At 37.8% G+C, this 21,653-nt stretch overlaps 1 protein-coding gene across 1 annotated transcript in view; it reads right to left on the minus strand.

Moving 5' to 3' along the window:
• PARG (poly(ADP-ribose) glycohydrolase) overlaps positions 1-21,653 on the minus strand; it is a 58,188-nt gene that overhangs the window by 32,922 nt on the left and 3,613 nt on the right. Inside the window, exons 3-7 of the mRNA XM_014309933.2 lie at positions 20,575-20,761; positions 18,738-18,860; positions 17,944-18,027; positions 16,813-16,887; positions 1,559-1,651 (exon numbers count right to left, since the gene is read on the minus strand). Coding sequence (XP_014165408.2) covers positions 1,559-1,651; positions 16,813-16,887; positions 17,944-18,027; positions 18,738-18,860; positions 20,575-20,761 — 562 coding nt within the window. The remainder of the gene's footprint in view (positions 1-1,558; positions 1,652-16,812; positions 16,888-17,943; positions 18,028-18,737; positions 18,861-20,574; positions 20,762-21,653) is intronic.

Below are 21,653 nucleotides of genomic sequence, written 5' to 3' on the forward strand. Positions count from 1 at the left end.
AAACTGCATATTTCTAATCAATAAAGGATCAGGAAAGCACAACTTATCAAACAAAACCATCAGGAATGCAGAGGGGAAAAAATAGATGGGATGTTGCAAATCCTGGGCAATGTTAAAAACTGAAATAAAAATCCACTTTCAATAGCTGTATAGTTAAGACCCCTTCAGGGAATGCTTTCAGCTGCAATAAGCTTGCTTTGGACTTTACAAAGAAACAAGGAAGTCATGCCACAGATCATAACTCTATGACTTGCTTTGAATTTTTTTCCATCCTTCTTGAAGAAATAACACTGTTGGTATTTGTAGAAAGTGTGCAATTATTCATTCTTTTATAATCAGAATGAACAAAAAGCTCAGCTTCACTTTGGTCTTCAGCAGTTTGAAGTTTTATTTTACTCTGGTCAGTGTTTCCTTCATATAAAAAAAAAATAAATGGCCAGAGGGAAGAAAGAACTGCCCAACTTGAAGCATTAGACATCTTCCATGTTATCAGGCATTAGCCTTCTGATTTTGAGCTTTGGCTCACAACATTCATGGTATTTAATTTTTTAAATTATGTGTTAATATGGAGCATGGCAGGGGCACATCATTCTGACTGCTGAGTCCAGTAACCATTACAATAAATCCACTTGATAGGAGAAAGAGAACACAGTTTTCACCTGCTTCCAAAATTCTCAGCCATCATCATTAGCCTAGCACCAGTACAGCTACATTTTCATCCTTGAGTTGTGAATACAGAAACTGCTGTTGATTTAGACTGTTGAATACCCAGCCCTGTTTACTCCAGAAAACAAACAAGTATCCCTTCATTCTTATAACTACTACATTCACATTCACTGAATCTCATTCTGTCTTCTGGCTATTTAATTAACAAGCTTTATTATGATGTCTGAAGTCACACAGCTAAAGGGGGAAAAAAGCCTGAGAAGCTCACTCTAATAAGTTCTACAAACCTATAAAAAAGAATGTTTTGGATAGTGTTATATTGGAAAAAATTTATCTTTATGTCTAATCAAAAAATGAGTCTGACAGAGATCTTTACAACTTACATTGCCTAGCAGTACATGATCTCTAACAGTCTTGCAAGTCTTGTTCTTGACTTGTGCTCAGAAATTTTGTAGCATTTTCAAACAACTTCCCTCATCGAGGTACCAGCAAAAAAAAAAAAAGTAAATAATATTCATAGCTTGAAGTTATGTATATACTTCAGAACCCTTGCAGCATAAAAAAGTAAGGAAATATTTTTCCTGCTTATTCCCAATAGGATAAATTCAGAAAATGGTAACAAAGAAGTTTACAAATTGTTGGCAACTTCAGCATATAGAAAGGAAAGGGTTATTGAAATTCAGGCTAATACTATGACAGTGAGATTTACTTTTTTTTTTGCATTCTATTACATAATTGCAGATGTGTATTGTCCATTCTGCTCCTTAGGTCTCATCTGCCTTCAACACAAAAATTACAGCTTTTATTAAGAACATAATATGACCCTGATGTTTTGACCTTAGCCACCAGCTGCAGTTTGCACACAGAGCACTTGCTAGCTGGGTTTGCTTACCTGGGTGCAGATACTAGGGAGACACAGTGCCAGCTTGACCATATCAGGGAGAATGGACTGGAACAGATGTTGAGCCTCTGCATCTTCAAGAACCTGTTAAAAAAATAAGAAGGAAAAGAAAGCTTTTTACCTCAGAAATAACGATGGAACTAGAAGTTTGTGAAAACAGGACCTATGCAAAAGAAACAAGAAAAAAAAAGAAAAGAACAGGTCCTCCTAGCTTCATGCCAAATCTGTAACACTTTCACAGCAGTGCCTCAGTGAATTTACCTTGCAATAATGCACTGACTGAGATACAGAAACAAGTCTCAAAAGTTATGGTTGAGAAAACATGTCACCAAATGCCCTTTCAAGAAAGCCTGACTAAGTTATCATTTTATTCTTTCCTAGGCAATGAACTAAATTTTCATCTGAAGAAATCACTACCTAACCACAGAAGTATTGTAATGATTTACTCAAATTTCATATTCAGGTCATAGTCCAAGACAAGTACCTGTGACATCCTCCTATAAAGGACAGATAAAATGCACTCCTGGCTCAGATCAGTGGGCCTCTGCAGCAGCAACAGGAAATCCTGTGCAAGAGGATGCAATCCTGGGCGTTTTCTGCCATCCATCCTCACCATGTTCCCTCAAGAATGACAGCCACTGTTACATAAAGGTGCAGCCTGCCAGACCCCACAGGCTGAAGTTACAATCTTTTCAGTCTCTTCCTGCAGGACACCTGACACTACGACTATTTCAGCTTTCTCACCCTCTCTTCTAACATACTTTCTGAGAAGGGGAGACCAGAATTGACAACACTGAAAAGCAAATGGGCACGCCCATGTTTCACAAGGCCTCTCAAACCTTTTATACCCAAGAACAAGAGATATCAAAGCTTTCTTGCCCTGCTCCCAGTTCCCCCCGACACTGTCTGGCCCACTGTGTTCAGCTGCCAAAGCCTATCAAGCCAATACATTCAGAGCAAGTCCAGGAACCCACCCACACACCTCTTCACGTATCACACACCGATTTTTCAAAGTTGCAAACATTTCTTTAAGGTAGGCAATGGTCTTCTAAGAAAAGCTAGGATAAGAAGTTATAAAAAGAAATGCAACATGGAATGGCACAGTTGCAATATGTGAAGCAGCACAAAAGCCTCAAAACTCTCACAGTCTGCTGAATAAATAGGCTGAAAGGAGATGTAGAGAAAAGTGCATTCCTATGATGTGGAAGTTTTTCCCCTCATCTGTGGATACAGGCATCAGATGTCAGTGCCTGTTAGATTTGCATGCTGTATTCAAGGCAAAAAGCAGAGAGAAGAGAACACACACCTTGCACTACAGCTGGGGAACAGAAGACAAAGGTCACAGCTCAGTTGTCTGTCTCCATCCTTCCCCTGCAGGGAAGCTGTATTTGAGACCAATACTTTCTACCAGTTTCTAGACTAAAATCCTCAAAATTCTGAAATGGTGGCCTTAAAACTACACAATATTATTTTTCAAGTAACACTTAAAAAATTGATTTGCTACCAGTTTTGCACAAAACCAGCTGCAGACAGAATGGATGAAACAGCATGAAGGTATTATCAACTTTAATCTCTTCAACAATTAACACTAATTGTGAAATCACAGGAACAGATCTTTTTAGTCCTATTATCAGGGCTTTGCAATTCACATTTCTATGGCAAGTTTCACATAGGCTTCAGAATATAAAAAAGACACCGGTAATTCTCTTGAGAAGGAAAACATGGTGCCTCTGACTCTAGACACACTGATCCTCATAAACACTGAAAATGTTGTTTGAAGGTAACTGTAGCAACTTCTACTCTTCCAAGATTATTAAAATAACCATAGAAATATCTTGGCTCTGTTGTGTCCTGCTCCAAGTAATAATATAAAGGGATAAGAGTACTTAGGAAGTTGAAAACCAAAACACAAACAAATGCTCAAAGCACAAACAACTTCTGTTTGGGAAAAGGAGGAAAATAACAACATCAAGACCTACAAAGCTACTTTCTATGCATTATGTATGTTGCTTGTGGAGGCATAAAAATGAGGGTTTAATACAAAGTTTTAAAATGAAAGAAGAACTTACAAAGACCAACAAGCCCAGGAAACATGAAAATAACTTTATATGAGGAAGAATCCAAGTAATAAAGTACTTCTGAAGGTAAGATGGGAAATGAGCAAGATGCATCTCTCTCTCCTGTTGCTGGCTGCATATGCACCTACATATTTACACTGCATAAGTCAAACCCTGAAAACTATGACCTAACCTTTAACATTATCTGCTCTACAGGAAACTTCACTCTGTTCTTAGACACAATGTTTTCAAGTGCCATAAAGTAACCAAATGAGCACTTAAAATCCGGAATTTCAAATCTCAACACGTAAAATGAATATGTAAGTTCCAGCTATTCAAAAACTGACATTTAACCTCAGATGTCTACCAGGCTGTCAAATTCTGATCTTCCCTTCGGGTAATACTTCCTCTCTTTTAAAGCTGACATATAAATAGTGGCTGCTGTGCTTTGCTGACTGCCACAGACTATACAGTATCACTTATCTGGTGACACATTATGGCACCAGACTTTGTCAGTGCTGTCAAGACTTCAACCTTTTCTTTATGCTTCTTTGAAAACAACATAATAATACTGTGAGACAATTTCTTCCCAAAACAGAGGCAGGCCAGCAATTGCACAGCTCAGCTCTAATGCAGAATACTTAACTATAAAGGTCACTTTTACTCTGAAATCTTACTTTTCTTTCTTCTTACCTTCCTAATGATGTACCAGAGTATGCTTTCTTTTCTATAGTATTTCTATGTATGAGTTTTACTAGATCTCAACTAATGAAAAAAATCAATGTTTAGAGGTGTTACTGCCCAAAAGTGCTCTCCTTGACTTCTTACATGTGATTATTCTTACATGTGAATGAAGCGAATTTTTTAAAGAGTTTTGGGTGCCATAAGGACTCCACAACTTCAAATAAATGATCATTGTGAGTTCACAGACCTTGTCAGTAAACTCCTAATTCAGCATCATTCTCTATCAAATGGCCACATCCATGTATCTAAACTTTACCCTGTCTGCCCAGACACTCTTCCTGTACAGCTAACATTCCTTTGAGGTTCCTATGAAAAAGAACACCTGCAAACCCCTGGCTGCTTGGCCCTCACAGCCTCTTCTGACCACTCACCCAGCACACCATCACTCATGCAGCTTTGTAGACCCATCACTGTCACTGCATATTCTCAGCTGTGCTGAATGCAACACAGAGCCTGGTGCTACCTGTGACAGTCTTTTCAGGCTTTGAAAGCAGCAAAAAAGGAACACTCAATCATGGAAAGTAAAAGAATTCCAGGACATGGAGTGCTGACAACACAGCTACATCTGGCAGACATCCCACGATGCAAATACCAACCTGAAGAACCTAGCATTGGCAGAGAGAACACCTGGACACAGAACTGAGGGGAGATTTATTTACAAGGCAACTCTCTTCAGAAAGCAGTGACTTGTACTGATGTAAAACCCAGCATATTTAGAGTGACATAGCACATTCTATATATTTGATGCTGCTGAAAGAGGAATGTGTTCATTCTAACCATTCAAACACATGCACACACCCCCTCACACCATATTTCATCAGTTCCCATGTGCATCTGACAATTTCCTGAGATCCTTCATCTTGCTGATTCTACAGAAAAATAATATGGAGATGGGGATAGTCTGCCCATGCAGACTATCATGGAGCTATACACTATAACTAACTACAGACTATAAGTTGAAGCAGCCTACCAAAAAGTCATGCATTATTAGATGTATGCAGAGTGGGTGTTAAGTGAAAAAGAATCAGGCATGACCCTTGTCAAAGGGCTACAAAGGGAGATCTCAGTTGCAACTCTTCTCACTGAAAAAACAGGAATGTTCTAGTCAGAATGAAGTTGTTAAAACAAGCACCTCACTTGGAAGTAAATCTGCTAGTACAGGAACGTCTGTACGAATTCATTAATGTGCTTTTAGTTGTGTACAAGTTTTTGAAGGCTACAACTCTGCAAATATTAAGAGAAAGGACTGAGTTTCCATTTTTAAAGGAACTACCATTTGTTTTCTAACTTAAAGAATTCTAAAATGTGAAATGGTTGTCAACAAGTTTTCATAAAGGAAAATACATTTAAGTACCATAGCAATTTTGGTGTTAAACAATTGATCAGTTTCTCCTTTCCTTATTGTGCACTACTGTCCTTCACTTGAAACAAAAACATAAATACAGTGTTGACTTTATCAGTGCTCCAGCCATGCAAAATACAGAGGAATTAAATACATGCAGGGGTTATACCCTGAGGGAAAAGTATATGGAGTCAGAGTTGCAAAGCATGACTTGCTTTTACCAAAGAAATAATTTGGCAACTCCATCGCTATTTTCACTGGAGTACTGATTAAATGAACAGGACTTAGGGCTCCAATTCCTAAGATGCAAACGGCTCAGTGAGCCGTAGCAGAGGTATGAGCTCTTGGCCAAACCTGCACTGCAATTTAGCAAAATGAACATTTATCCTGCAGCAAAGAGGCCTGACTAAATATGGCTGTAAGTAATGGGCTCTTGTCACTATAAACCAGTCCTCCAAAATGCAGGGACGAATATGCCTGACAGGCTAATAAGAAGGATCTGAGGTAGCATGGGGCGATAGTGATGGTAGAGAGTTTAAATCTAAATCTGACAGCTCATCAAAGCAAACAAACTGCACGTAGGGTACACAAATTTGGACAGCTCCATCTATCACAAGGGAAGGCACAGCCATCATGCCAACAGGCAGGCAGCATGCTAAGACAGCAATGGCTTAATGCTTTCAATTTGTTGGGTTTTATATACCCTTATTAACTTCTGTGGCAGGACAAGGACCAACTGAATCATGTTCTTAAGGATGAAGAGGAAAACCAGAGTGTTTCCTTCAGACTGTTTCTTATTTCCTAATTCTAATGGATTTTGACCTTCTGATTTTTCCTTCACAGCTGCCATAATGCCTCATGCTGTCAGTGATTTGAACCATCTACAGCTACTACACTGAACTTTCCAGAAACAAGTTTCCAAATTATTTTAATGTAAGATACCATATAAAAGTGAGAATATATCATATAGAGGTGATAATGCTGAACTAAATAATTGAACCTACTGTAAACAGAGTACATACAAGTTATTTGGCTTGTCCATTCTCCTAACTTCAGGAATACGTTTTTTCTTTTTCCTTCTTCACTATCTTCAGCTTGCCTCAAATAAAATATCTATTTATATTTTTATAAGGTATTTTGAGGAACGTTAAATACTTCAAAGCTGAAAACACTGTCCTTGGAGGTATTTTAAAAATGTGTGGATGTGGTGCTTAGGGACATGGCTCTGTGGTGGACTTGGTAGTGCTGTGTTAATGTTGGAGTCTATGAACTTCAGGGTCCTCATCAACATAAATGGTTCTATGATTTTGAAGTATTTAAGCACCTGAGTGTGCTCAAACAATCACAACACGTGGCTGCTCCTTTATCACACTGTTTTCATTCTCTCTTCCTTCCAGAGCAGCCTATATTTATTTCCCTGTTCTCTTGTCTCATCCAGAAGTCCCCTGCTTTTTGCATACTGTTTAACACTTAAACATGGGGAAGTCTACATCCATGACTAGAACTCTGCAGTGCCAATAAAACAACAAGAAGCTGGTTATGACATTGAAGTTCTTTACCTGAAAGGAACCAACCCCAGACTGGCAATCCGTACTCCCTTTCTTCCTCTAATCCTTGTCATAGGTGCCTTCAAACATTACAGAATATTAAGAGCGGACTTTCTCAATCTGGTATTTGGAACAGCTGGGGAAAAACAACTGAACAAACAAACACACAAATAACCAAAAGGCCCATGCAAGTTCTTACTGAGTGACTTTAAAAACTAATCTAATTAAATTAAACTCCCCAAACAAGCATCACTAAGTAGTACTCTCTACAAAGCCTTTCTTTGCACAGGGAGGAGATCAATTTTACTTAAAAACATTGTGCAACAACTACCAGTGTACTCACACCCAGACAGAGACACCAGGCTGCAGCCCAGTAACCCACATGCCGCTGTAAAACAGACTCATCATAATGTCAAACACTGTACTATTAACAAGACTGAAACATAGAAGAAATGTGGGGTGGAGGGTGTGGTGTGTGTGCATTCTAGTTCCCATTTTATCACGTCAATGAATTTCCAAAACTGCAGGAAAGAATACTCTCATCTGCCTCTTCCAGCTCCCTTACAAAACTAATTCAGTAGGAAACACACTCAGCTGTCAAATGCATCCCATTTATTGAGCGCTTGTCTGATTAGAAACAAAAGGAAGGACAAAGTAATCTTTGGAGGAAAGAAGAAAGAAACCGTAACACTGGATTATGCAGAGAAGAATCTTATTTGAGAACAAGAATGCTCCTGACATTTATCAAAACCACAAACTGACACTTCAAAAGGAAAAAAGAAGACAGCTTACAAGGCAGAGGTTAATTTGGTTATGTTTAATTTTCCTCCCCCCAAAGGCTCATTCATGCCTTCTGCCAATCCAACTCTGGAATAATCTCTCAGGTGTATCATCCTTAACAACTGCTGCTTTGTTCTCAAAGCTTTTAAACATTCTAAATAAAATCAGAGAGAAGAATGTGTGTTTATTTTTCAATCTCTTTTTAATGGTTTTAGAAGCCCAGTTTATACTTCCAAGGAACTGGAAATCTACCCTCAGTCATTTTCACTACCTTTCAGGCCACCAATTGCTTCTACCTCTCAGCTGCTGCAGAGTGATTCTGTCATGGCTAGAAGCATCACAGCCATTTCCAAAGCAGTGGCAGAGTCCTGGGATGAAAAGTCAAATACCACTTTCTAAGTACTTTCAAGTTACTCTAGGGAAGTAGAGCAGAGGAGAGGACAATGACCTTGTCTCTACAGAAGAGCTGTAACATGAGGGGAAGATAAAGTACCTTTCACCTCCCTGATACAAGTTACCAGTGAAAGTGATCTGTTTCCAGGCTTATTCAAAACTTTTATCTCTCTGAATACAGTAATAGGGGAAAAAATATTTACTACTCCTATGGTTTATAAAACATTTTTTAAAAACAGTGTAGAAGCATTCAGATACTAAATACATTCTGCAACCACTTTTGAAACCTTGGCACAAAAAGCTTCATGAGACAACACAGCTGTTACTCTTATGAAAACTGTATTTTCTTTAATACACCAAAAAACCAAAACTAAAAGAGTCAAGCACAGGCAGAAGGGGAAAAGAAAGGATCAAGTAAAGACAAAACTATACCACTGTAGATTTTAACCAATCTATGGACCATTTTTTTGCTTGACTGTCAGTATTGCATAGACTCAAAATGATCAATATTTAAAGAAAAAATCCAGTAATTACTATTTTATTGCCCAAGTAAGACCCTCCAACCATCTTGAGGGTACACACTTTGCCACCTTTGTAAACCTGCTCTTTAAAGAATGCGTGGCAGCAGTAACAAACTCTCCAAGGAAGCCATATAAGCAAATTCAGTTTTCCAGATGAAAAGGAAGGAGGAAAAAACCCAGGAATATAATTACAATCTACTTCCTTTATACTTCATAGTCATCCTAAAAAATGGCAATGCCTCTTAACCACTTCCCTACCTACATGTACACCTTTTCAGCGAGCATTTCTCTTGAAAGCTTTGACCATCAGGGTTTGTTTTGTGGGGCTTTTGTATTCTAACTGCTCAATACATTATAAATATATTTTTTTTAATCCAAAAGCACTAAGCAGCTAAGGAAAGCCCTCCCACAACAAAAAGAAATTTCTCTTAGTCATTTGGGATACATAGGTGAGCACAGATAAATGATGACTTACATATAATCCAGTGGAAGAAATCTATTCAACAGTCCTCTGACCCCAAAACAAAACAAAGCAAATATCAGAAGGCAACCTTTAAACCCAGAATTTTAGGGGTTTTTTAGGGTTTTATTCTTTTGTTTTTTGAAGAGGAATGTTCTGAATACAGTGAAAAACTATGAAAGAGACACTCAGAATGTGCCTTTACATAGATTTTTATTAAAGCACTGAGTATCCACAAGCACTTGTGACACAGCACAATTATATCTCTGCACCTGCTATGTGCAGCTCTCCCTTCCCTGATAATTCCAACTCAACAGTCATTGCAACAGTGCTTACAAAACACCACTTAAAAATACTCAACTGTTCTGCCAAGACAGTACAGAAAACTAAGAATAAGCCTGTAATTCCCTGCTCTTTCTGCTCTACAATGCTTAGTTTCTAATGTCTTGAATGTGTACAAGATGCATATTCCCCCCACAACAGAAAAGCTCACCTTTTGTTCAATATGGGAATAAATTTCTTTCTGCTGCTGTGAAAAGAAAACCCTTCATGGCACACTCAAAAGACCTCTTCAGTTCAGATTTTAAAAAGGTAATCTGATGTAATGAAAATTGCTTGAAAACATCTGGACTAAAGTAAAATCCAACAAGGAGCAATGGATAGGCTATTTTCAGCCTTGGGACATTCTGTTTCTTGCTTAAAAGCCTACATTTGTGGTGCTGACATCTCTATACAATGCTCACTTCTGTTAGTACTGTCCAGACAATTATAAAGATGATTTATCAAAAACCCAGTCACCAGAACAATTTGGTACTTCAAAATTCCTTCTATTCCAGTTTCACTGATTACAGCAATCACTTTTTCAAGCAGGGATTTCAAACAACAAAACAAACAGGAAAGACTGTCATGGTTCATAAGACCCATGAGGAGACAGTAGTGGGGTGAAACCCTATTAGAACATAAAGATTTCCCAAGATATGCACATACTTAACTGTAGCAGTGTTCTGTGTTTGGTCTTTTTCAAATAAATGAAAATCTAGAGCTCAACCATAATCAAAATATACTATACTGCATTTGCATCATCACGTTGGATTTATAGTAATTTTTTAGATCAAAGTTTGAAAAAAAATGGAACAATAATTTCCAATATTACCCAGGTAATTTGAAAATTTTCTCAGGTTGATTTTGAGGTTATTACAGATAAGACTATACACCCACAAAAGACTGTGTGGTTCTGTGGCTGTCCGCAATTGTGCACTTGAAGTAGAGTATTTCGTTGACAAGAGAGCTCTTAATTTTACTCAGTTATCTCCAAATGCAACCAATTCTTCTTAGAGAGGAAGCAGACACACTGCCAATATTTGCATGTCTGATTTTTTTGCTCACTTCTCTGTCATTTAGTATGCTCTACTGTAACTCAGTTACTTGTATCTGACATCTTCTGAAAGCAGCAAATTCAGCCCAAACATGCTAGTATACTAGGTAGTAGCACACATTTAAATGAGAAACTACACCTTGGACAAAAACTGCACTAAGCACATTCTGCAGCTATTATCCCAGGTTTTACAGGTTTGCACCACAATCAGCAACACACATGCGCTGGGTGTTCCAGTCAAATACATTAATGTTCTTCTATTTACTCTAATTATTCTTAAGTGCAAAGCACTGACTAACAAGACTCATTGTAACAAGCTCCATCACTCCTCACTTTCAGAATATTTTCTTATACTTTGGAATCTGCACACAACACCTGCAGTAGAAAAAGTGGTATTTTAGAAAGTGTGTGTGCACACACCCATATAAATACTGCTAGGCTGAAATCAAAATGGCAAGAATTTGTGAAAACAAAAATCAATTCCTAGTACAAGAGTCAACTTCAATTTTGCAAGGAAAGGAAACCAGACTTTTGGAAGATCAAAACATATATAATATGGATGTGTGGTATTTGTGGAAAATAGAAAGAGATGTATTTATAGATCAATTTCTATACATATTTATCTTATTACTTAGTTTATGTGTTTTTAAATTACATTTATGGAAAATTTTTAAAAAGGCATTAAATGAAGTTCTGAAAACTTACAAATAGAGACTTGCATGTAAAAGCAGATGGTAACAAAGTCTCCCATGCCAACTGTTCTGGACTTCTAAAAGGATTCAGCATGCAGTAGCATCCATCATGTAAGTTTTAGTGGAAAGAAGTGAGAAATGAAACTCCTTTTCTAATCTTGTATCAAAACTAATTACAGCTCTAATTCTAAGACAACTATTTTTAAAGGGCATAGAAAAATAGCAATATATTCCTTCAGTTTGACATGTGAGTTTGTTTTCTTGCTACATGGCTTTTTATCAGATTTTACAATAAGCTGAGGTTTGTGCCACAAAAAACCCCAACTGCTAACAGTCAGTTTTGAGGCTAAAGCCAGTGACCTCACGCTTGACTGGAAAAAGAGAAAGAGGAGGACAGAGAAAGCAGTCTGGTAAATTCTTCCCTCATGCTGAAGGTTCTTGTTTGTAATTAAGTGTAAAGAAGGGAAGAGACTGGTCTTTTTAGACATCACTATCATTTTTCTTTTAATCTCATAGAAAAATCTAAAGGTAAAAGTTATACAGCTTCTTTTGTAATATAAAATGATTTCCTGGATGCTGAATTTGCATAGGAATCAACCACAAATATGCAATTACTGGTCATTAAATAGACTGATTGGCTTCAACAGCTTTCCCAAAAGACAAAAAGACCACAAGGCATCCATACACAGGCACTGCAGACACAGACACAGTTTTCTCTATACTAGAATCAAATCTAACAGTTGGGAATTGAGTATTACACAGTGGAGAGTGTCTTTGTAAAAATACTGATAGCATATCCCCTCTAAGAATTCCTACTTGAGTCAAGTAGGCACCAAGGGTTTAAAGAGAGCCTGGAAAAGCAAATTTTGAAAGGCATAAGTGCCTTAAGTGATTCAAGCATTTAAAATGTCAATGACCTTTAGTATTTTTGCCTCTTAGAGAAGTCTATTGTATAGATGCCATACCTTTCTGTCAGCAACATCTCATATTGTACAGTATGCAACAACAGACCCTGCATGACAAGGCCACTTGTCTCAACTCTCAGCTTCAATCCAGCCAAGCCATAAGAATGTAAAAATGGACAATAGTTCCATGTACAACAGAACTATAGCAGAATGAAAGCACAGCAGCAAAGGATTCCTAGGAAAGTAACAGCAAGAAGCACAGGTAGTCAGCAGCACTTCCTCATTTGCAGTAATCAGGATCAGAAATTCGCAGAGCCCTCTGTGGGTGTCAGTGAGATCTTTCTAACAGCAATTTCTCCAAATTCCTTCAAAACCTGATGTAAGGCCATAGCATCCTCTAGCTGCCCTGACAAGGGGTTCCACAGCATTCAGTATCTCAATAACTATTTTTGTCTGGTGTTGAAACCCTTACCTGCTAAGAACACTCATCTGGTGCCCCTGAACTGCTGTGCTAGAAGAATGGACAGTCATTTCCCCTCCACCCTCTCTTACATTTCTTTTGGACAGCACTGTTACACCCATTACTCATGTCCCTCAACTAAGATGATAAGGTGAAGTGATCCTAACTTATTTGGACATTTCTCATATGCAAACTGTTACATACCTTTGCATCACTCCTGACTCCTCTCCCTGTATCTTCTCCACTTCCTAAACTTTCCACCAAAATGACCAAAAACTCCAGAAAAACAAAATATAATAATGGATCCACTGTATTGAAGCTGCAAGAGGTATTGTGATCCATTTGTCAGCCCAGCTGCAGCAGCTCAGAGACAATCACTGCCTCTGCCACACAAATTTACCTAAACTCAACCTTTGCCCTATGCTCTTTTCAGATTTAAACACGCCTCTGTTCCTGAAAGGGCAGGACAGAGGCAAGCAATAAGAGGAAGAGTTCATTGACAAGAATTACACTTAAGCTCTAAGACACTTTAAAGCAATATAAAAAAACCAAAGCATGTCCAGCACAAGGAGGCCCAATCTAAAGCAGCACACCATGAAATTCTCTTAAATGATAGAGCCCTACTATTCCCCTTAGATGAAGTTGCTGTTGTCACAGATTAGTCTAAGGCATAAGTCCTGAGTGACTTAACTAGACTTTTTATTTCATGCACTTGGGAAAAAGAAAAAGAACTTGGCTTTGCCTGGAAGTGGAATGGCAAATCCAGAAGAAAGAAAAATAAAAACTACCACAGTACATAGCACCATTGAGCAAAAGCATGTATTTAATACCCAGCCCATCATCACTCCCAGAAATAAAGCTCATCTATAACATTGTGAGTTCCACTATAGCTCCATCCATAGTTGTTTCCTCACATTTCCTTTTCTGCTTGTTGCTTACTCTTTCCTGGCTTCTAGGTAAGTTCTGGGAAAACAGATGCAAGGATGACTTCCAAGTGGCAAGAATTTTGCACATACAAAGAAAAATATTAGTGCTAATAATTTTCATCCATTAAGTAATAACTTGAAGAAATTCTAAGCATGTATGCCAATATCAACAGACAGATGGCAAAACAAATGAATACAACACTGTGGAAATTCTGTAGAGAACAGCAAAAGAGGCAGATGTCTGAAGTAAACAGCCACCAAGATCTTTACATACACTGTTCTATGAACAAGTTTTATGTTCTATATACAAGTTCCATGAAATTGTCAAAAGAAACAGAAAGGAATCCAAACATCCCAATTTACCTCACTGTACAAACAGGAATGATACTTTCACACATTAACTGACATTCAAGAGAATCCTTTGGAAAGTGTGAGGGCTCCCTCTTCTGACAACACTTTGACCAAACTGCAGAACTTGCAGGCTGTGTTGTTCCAAAAAAAAAAATCTTGGCTCACATACATGATATTTATTTCCTATTAGTTAAGAAAGCTGAGAGTGCTTTCATCTTAAGGGAAAACAAATCTAAGCCAAATAAACTGGTAATTATTGTTGTTATAAGAAAATTGACTTGAATCTTACAAAGTAGTTTTTAAAAATAAAGCATATTTTGATAGTATAACTTGCAAGGAGCTACCTAAAATAGGAACCCCAATGCAAGACTGATATGACAGTATTTAAGAGATCAATAGATAAGATGAGCTGTGCCCATAAGCAGAAGATAAAATAACAAAAGGCACTTTATAACCAAACACAGACCAATTGAAGTAATTTCTGAATAATCCTCAAAACAGACACCACTAGATTTACAGACACAGCTCCCTTCTAAATCACACTACAAAATCCTTGGTTGAGAAGGCACTGGAAGTCAATAGTGCCCAACGATATAAATACATATCTGACAATCACAGACTCTGTTTTAATCTTTTTCTTTTAATAGATATTTGTGACCACATCTCCTTCTGTTGAGCTGCTGTCACTCCCTTTGGGCTGATTACTGAGACCAGCTTTCCTTTTAACCAACCCACTCAACCTTGGCTGGGCAAACCTGAAACAGCTCCTCTGTACCCTCAAAATCATAGGATAAACCAGAAAATAGAGAGGCTAGTGGTAAGCCCTTAATCATTAACTCATAAATACAATAAATTCAAAAGCACTACAGCTCACTATAGCCTGTACATTTAGGTCATTTCCACAGAGGATGTCAACTTTCACAACAGAAGAGCTGCTCACTTAGACTGCAAGCATTCTTTGAAAGCAGACGCCTTGTTTATTTACAAAACTTGGAAAGTTCACACATCCCTTAATAATGGAAAAATCCAAGCATTTCTCTGCAAAATCTATCCCCTCCACATGTCCTGTAAACTCAATATATTCAACAAAGCAACTCAGGGCTTGCTTTTGCTCCTGTGGTCTACAAGAGGTGACTCTGTCACAAGCTCTTCACTGTTTCTTATTTAAAATACTGCTGCACACTCTTTTAACCTGGCTGAAAATCTATGTATGAAACAGATCTCCACCCCTGATGTGAGAACCACACAAATAAATCATCATTCCCAGGATACAGAAATTTCCTTTTCATCCTCATGAAAGATTGATGCCTGATCCCCGGTTTATTTCCCTATTGTTCCCTCTCCTCTGGAGACAGCTGATATTACTTACGCTCTCTGGCTGATGATCTCTGAATCTAATCACCCAGAGTTTCCAAAATCCCAAATGCACACTGAACACATCAGGACAAGCTCAGTTGTGCTTGCAGCAATATGATGTAAATCTGTTCTGTTCCTGAGTCAGATTTTTAACTGAACAGCACTCATACTTTAAAACATTCTAATTTAAGTATGCATACTTCAGTAACACGTGAGTGAATTCAGCAGGCCAAGTTAATTTTGCTTAGCAGGAGAGTCAATAGGAGCAGGCACTGACTGTCCACAGCCTTTACCATGGAGCCATGTCAGTGACCCCAGATGAGAGAGGGGAGCACTAAATCCGCAAGATGGGTGAGCACAGCAGCTCTCATGGCTTGCAAGCACAATACCACTGGGATTTTTATAGGTGCCTTTTGTCAGCAGTAATAATACAGTAATAATAATAAAGGAAAATTCATTCTGTGAAAGAGCAATGGAGATGGGTAACAGAGAGAACAGAGCAGCTCCTCTGATCACATAGCCTCAGCAGACATCTATTCACATATATAGCAAACAAAACTCACTTCAAATCAAATTTAGTTTCCACTGAGTCTTAATAGAGCTTAGCAAGCCCCTCCCAAGAAAACAAGTATGTGTGTTTTAGAAGTACTTCTGAAGTATGGAAGAAAAAATACAATTTCTACTGCATCTTATTTAACCTTTCATTATGCTTTAATTAACATGGTTTCTAATTGCCAGGATGTACATTAATATTAGTCCAACTTGCATTTGAGACCTACTATTCATTTCTCTTTTCCATCCTCCCCATGAAAGTCCTAATACCTAATACTTGAAACTATAAAACCCATCCCAGTCTTTCAAAGGCTCTACAGTTTAAATTCACCACTTCACCAAATAGCAAAATTTTCCTGCTATACCAGCAAAGCACAGTCTATATAAACACCAGTGCAATATAACATTAAATTTTTACAAAAACGGAAAAAAGACCAACACTTTTTAAAACAAAAAAACAATACACTGGAAATATTAATATGATTTTTTAATAAATCTGGTTGTCATAAAAGAGGAAAAGGTCGTTTCTCACCTTACCTTCAGGAAGCTTAGATATTACTGAAGAACCCAAATTACATGTATAAAATTTAAAATTAAGCCAGTTTATAAAGTATAATTATTGTTTCAGCTGAAGTTAACAGCTAAATAGCTGCTCACTTAGATATCTGATAGCTGGAAACATTTACTCTTGAAAATGGAAAAAAAGCCAAAGGTATTGAGACATATAGGCAAAATAGTCACTTTCATTTTACTTTTATTCCTATTTTAAATCAACTTGTTTTACCTTCTCACAGAAGTCAGTAAGAGCTGTGAAGTCCCATTTCTTGGAATAAGCAACATTGTACCTCAATATGGCCTCCTAAGGAAGAACCACAACAAAACAGAGCTAATTATTAATGGAAGAAAAACCATTTTAGGAAATTTCCTTGTTGAAGGAGCAGCACCATCTGGTGGCTAGAACCTGCCACAGAGCCTACCAAAATCCAGAACACTTAATTTGCGCTATTAATATAGGGAAAATCCTTGATACTGAACTCTCTGGCATGTCTATGGCATTTTTTTCTCCTAACACAAAATAAGACAAGGCATATCTTCCAACAAACAACATAAATGCTCCCCATCCCATGCTTGCTCTTGTTAACTGTACCAATAAAAGTTATTTAAGGTATAAAAGCAATATAACAGAAGTTGTACCACTTCAGGAACTTAAAAAATCAGAACCACAGCAAATTAAATAGACCCTTTACAACAACACCACCCTTAAAAATTCACAAGGAAAAAAATCCAAAATAACATCAAGGGAAGTCTCCTCAGTTGCTGGGGAAGTCTATTTGTTCATTTAAAGTATATCTATAGCTTTTGCATCCTCGTACTTCCCTGCTTTTCAGGTATAACCTAAATTACATTATTCTTCACCAAAAAAACATAATAGCAACTCTAAGCTGCTCCAAATCAATATTCATGTTACTGTGAGACTTTGTGGCAACATAACTGTGAAAGTTATCAAGAGCATTAGTCTCCAAAACCTACAGATTTCTGTCAGCAGCTTGAACTGTGATTTCAGTGGAGTGAACTGATGCGAAGAGTTACTATTTCCAACTCTCACCTGTGCATCCCCAACCATCTGGCTATTCAAAACCCTCATGCTATGTTTACCACAGACTAGGATATATTGCTGGACAAACAGTTTTGTGTAGACCTTAAAATTGCCATTCATTTAAATAATCTGAATAAATTCACTGGTAGCACTCATTAAGAACCTTCTTAAGAAATCCCTTGAACAGCAGAGAATTTTTCATAATCTATTTTTCTAAGTCATTAAACAAATAGAACCAAGCCAGAATCACTGGTAGTACACAGACAACCTGAATGCATTTATATGCATACAGACTTGATTTCAAACTGACAGGCTTACCTTCAAATCATGTGAGCAGGTAAATTTGTTAAGTAAGGCAGTTTGGATTAGTTCCCATCGACTTCCAGCTGTTCTATCTCCATTCTTTGAAGTAAAAGCCCAAAACAAAGTCAAATTATATTATTCAAAACATAAAGACACATTTACTGTCATCTGTAAAATTGGTAAGTGAAAAGACTAAGTGTATATGATTGAGGCTATAAGAATTCTTTGTTTCTGAGCTGAGTATCAATAATCATTATAGAGTTTTTACTACAGGACACACTTGCTGATTACATTCACCCTTGTCTGAAGTATTGCACTGGGTATGTTTAAGTCTTAAGCAGCGACAAGAAATACCACACCAACAAAGTATGCAGAGCTAATCTCTGCAATTGTTTTAGCAGAACAACAGTCAGATACACCTCACTATCAGCAATACCTGACAGATTATTATAATCAAACTGTACTTACAAATTCATTCACTGTTGAAATTGCAAATTGCTTCACACACACAAAATAGCTAACATATAAATATGTAAGTAAATAAATACATTCTTTATAAGGAGTTCAAGTTAAAACTCCACATAAGTATAGAAATATATATATCATCAAATCACTGGCTAAGTAAAATAATTACCAGGAAAAAAAGTCTTCTGCTCTGTCTGAAGCATCATGACCCAAAATCCAGTTTTTCAGACTTGGTTTTCTAATTCCATAGTCAGTCTGACAATTGAGCAAATGCAGTAAACTGAAAACTCATCTATGTGGAAACAAACTTATTTGATCACACAACTGTAAATACTTAATCTTACCTCATCCTCTACAGGGTATAAATTTTGTTCTGAGCAGGGCATTTTAACATGCTTGTTGTCCCATAAATCTTTGTAGTGAGTTGGAAAAGGTTTAGGTACCTCTCCTTCCCTCAGAAGATCTACCTGTAACACAGAAGGACAGAGGAAAAAAAATCAGATTCTACTTTCAGGTTTTTAAGTGGAAGAAATAAAAAGTAAGCAAAAATACAGTTTAAAAAGCTCTCATCTACAGCCATCCTTTTTGGAAAGGGGAAAGCTACAAACTGATCACATGATAGCTACTCAGAGAAAAATCCACCTGTTAATCTTACATTACACTTGTTGAAAAGGACGCCACCTTAACACACTCAAATAAATCAATATATTCAATTACTTACTATATCTCCAATCACCAGCTAAAGATTTCCTCATTCATCAGTTTAAGTATCTACATATTTTCATCCAAGTATTTTCAAAATGTAGTTACAAATGTAGCCATAGTTATATATCGTGTTAGTGGGGTGCCCCGTGGCAGGAAGGAATGATGAATCTGACTCCATGTTCTTAGAAGGCTAATTTATTATTTTATGATACTATATTATATTAAAGAATACTAAACTAAACTATACTGAAGAATACAGAAAGGATACTTACAGAAGGCTAAAAAGACAATAATGAAAACTTGGGACTCTCTCCAGAGTCCTGAGACAGCTTGGCCCCAATTGGCCAAAGAGTGAAAACAACTCACACCCAGAAACCAATGAACCAATCACCTGTGGGTAAACAATCTCCAAACACATTCCACATGAGCAAAACAGAGGAGAAGCAAATGCAATAATATTTGTTTACATTTTTACATTTTTCTCTGAGGCTTCTCTGCTTGCCAGGAGAAAGATCCTGGGCAAGGATTTTTCAGAAAATGTGAATGTGACAGTTATATGCAGAAATAGTATTTTTAACCTAACACTGAAAGGGATGAGGAATCATCACAGCTAGAGCAACGTCTCAAGTTTACTCCAGAGAGTATCAGAAAAGTAAAAAAAAAGAACACCACATTCTTAAAGACTGAATTTGCTATTCAGCCCTCTAACAGAATTAAGTCTCTCAGAATAAGTATTTAAACTCAATGCGTCTTTCTTTTGGTCAGGATTTATCCATCACCTCATAGTTTTCTGGTCACATTTTGTTTCAACAATAATTGGATTGCATATTACTCCAAAAGATTAAAGGAAAACTTATCAGATTTGATTTAAAATGCAGCAGTAAAATAGCAAGAAACTCTGCTTCATTCCTTGTCTTTTCCATATCTTGACTATCTTGAGCCTTTCATATGTCTTAAACCCAAGCCAGAATTACATTTAAATGAAAACATAGCATGAAAATGCTGGAAGTACCAATTTTACTTGTAGATATATCTAAATTCTCAAACTTTACAACTCAGTCAAGGAAGCACTCACAACCCCCTACAAAACAAAAATACTTGCCCCTAACAAGACAGAGGCAGCAAAACCCAGCTTTTCATTTGAATCTCATTATCCTAATTTTGTGCACCAAAAGAGCCAATTTTCAGGAAATCAGTTGCCCCAGGAGTGGCAAGACAGGTGGCATTTCGCGTGACTGAGCACCAGAGGCAGGAGCTTGGCTGGAGCAATGCATGCATTACTGAGCACCAGAGGCAGGAGTCTGGCTGGAGCAATGCATGCATTACTGAGCACCAGAGGCAGGAGTCTGGCTGGAGCAATGCATGCATTACTGAACACTAGAGGCAGGAGTCTGGCTGGAGCAATGCAAGGCATGCATTACTGAACACCAGAGGCAGGAGTCTGGCTGGAGCAATGCAGGGCATGCATGACTGTACCCTGACGGTGACGGTGTGGTTGGCCGAGGGTCGCAGGTGGGGCAGCCGGGCCCCACACGCCGGCATCCTCCTCATCTCCTCAATCGGGGTTCCAAACCATTTCTTGTTGCTCGGCAGAGGAGGTGGTGTGTATTTCGGAACCTTCCTTCCTGGCCTCTGGGGTTTGAATTCACACTTTTCTCTCCTGCTGTTAAAATACAATGCATTGAAACATTTTATCTCCACTGAAAAAAATGATAGAAAAATACACAAACTTCCACCCCAGGGTTACAATGATGGCAGTCAGTTTATTTGCCAGCCTTTGCTGCAGCTTCAGGCCAAAGGTTTATTTGGGGAGAACTCCCACCACCACCAGCCTTCTCCGCCCCAAAACACACAAGTTCATTTCTACTAAAACACTCTTCTCCACAGGCTGACAAACCCTTCACAGAACTGCAGTGGGTTAGCAAAGCAGGGTATTCCTCTGCAGAGCCATGCTCCTTCCCTACAGGATCTGTTTATCCACGGACCATGCCCCAGTAAAGATGTGCAAAACGACTTTCTTGCCCTACTTGATGGACTTGAGTCAAGTCAAAGAATTGCATGTTATACCAAAATACAGAGTCCTTTTGTTTCTGCTCACTCCTTAGACACTTATTCACTTTCTCAGCTCCCACTGAAATCTAAGGTCTTTGGAGCAGAGATTATCCTTTTCTCCTTCCACAACACCTGGCATGCAGAGTCCTGTGTCAGGCTCAGGGCTCTTGTTTTCATTGCTGCAGTGTGATCACCAGTCCTCTCTCCCAAATTAGGAATAGAGGCAAACAAAACAAACTAAACAAACCCACCCAAACCTAAAAACATCAACAAAAAACCCCAAAATCTCTACAAGTGCTCTCAAAAGTGAATTTTCCCATGTCTATTTCAATTAAAGTATCAATAGCATTGACAGTTCAACAAAACAGAATCGCTATTTTTGTCAGATCAAACTAATAAGAATTCTAAAAATTGCACTAGACAAACATATCCTTCAAAAACCCCACAAACACCTCTATTAAAAATAAGTTATTTCAATCTTACATCAGTTGTCTTTGTATCTT

Source organism: Geospiza fortis, unplaced genomic scaffold (genome assembly GCF_000277835.1).
Source record: "Geospiza fortis unplaced genomic scaffold, GeoFor_1.0 scaffold130, whole genome shotgun sequence".
In the NCBI taxonomy this organism is placed as follows: domain Eukaryota; kingdom Metazoa; phylum Chordata; class Aves; order Passeriformes; family Thraupidae; genus Geospiza; species Geospiza fortis.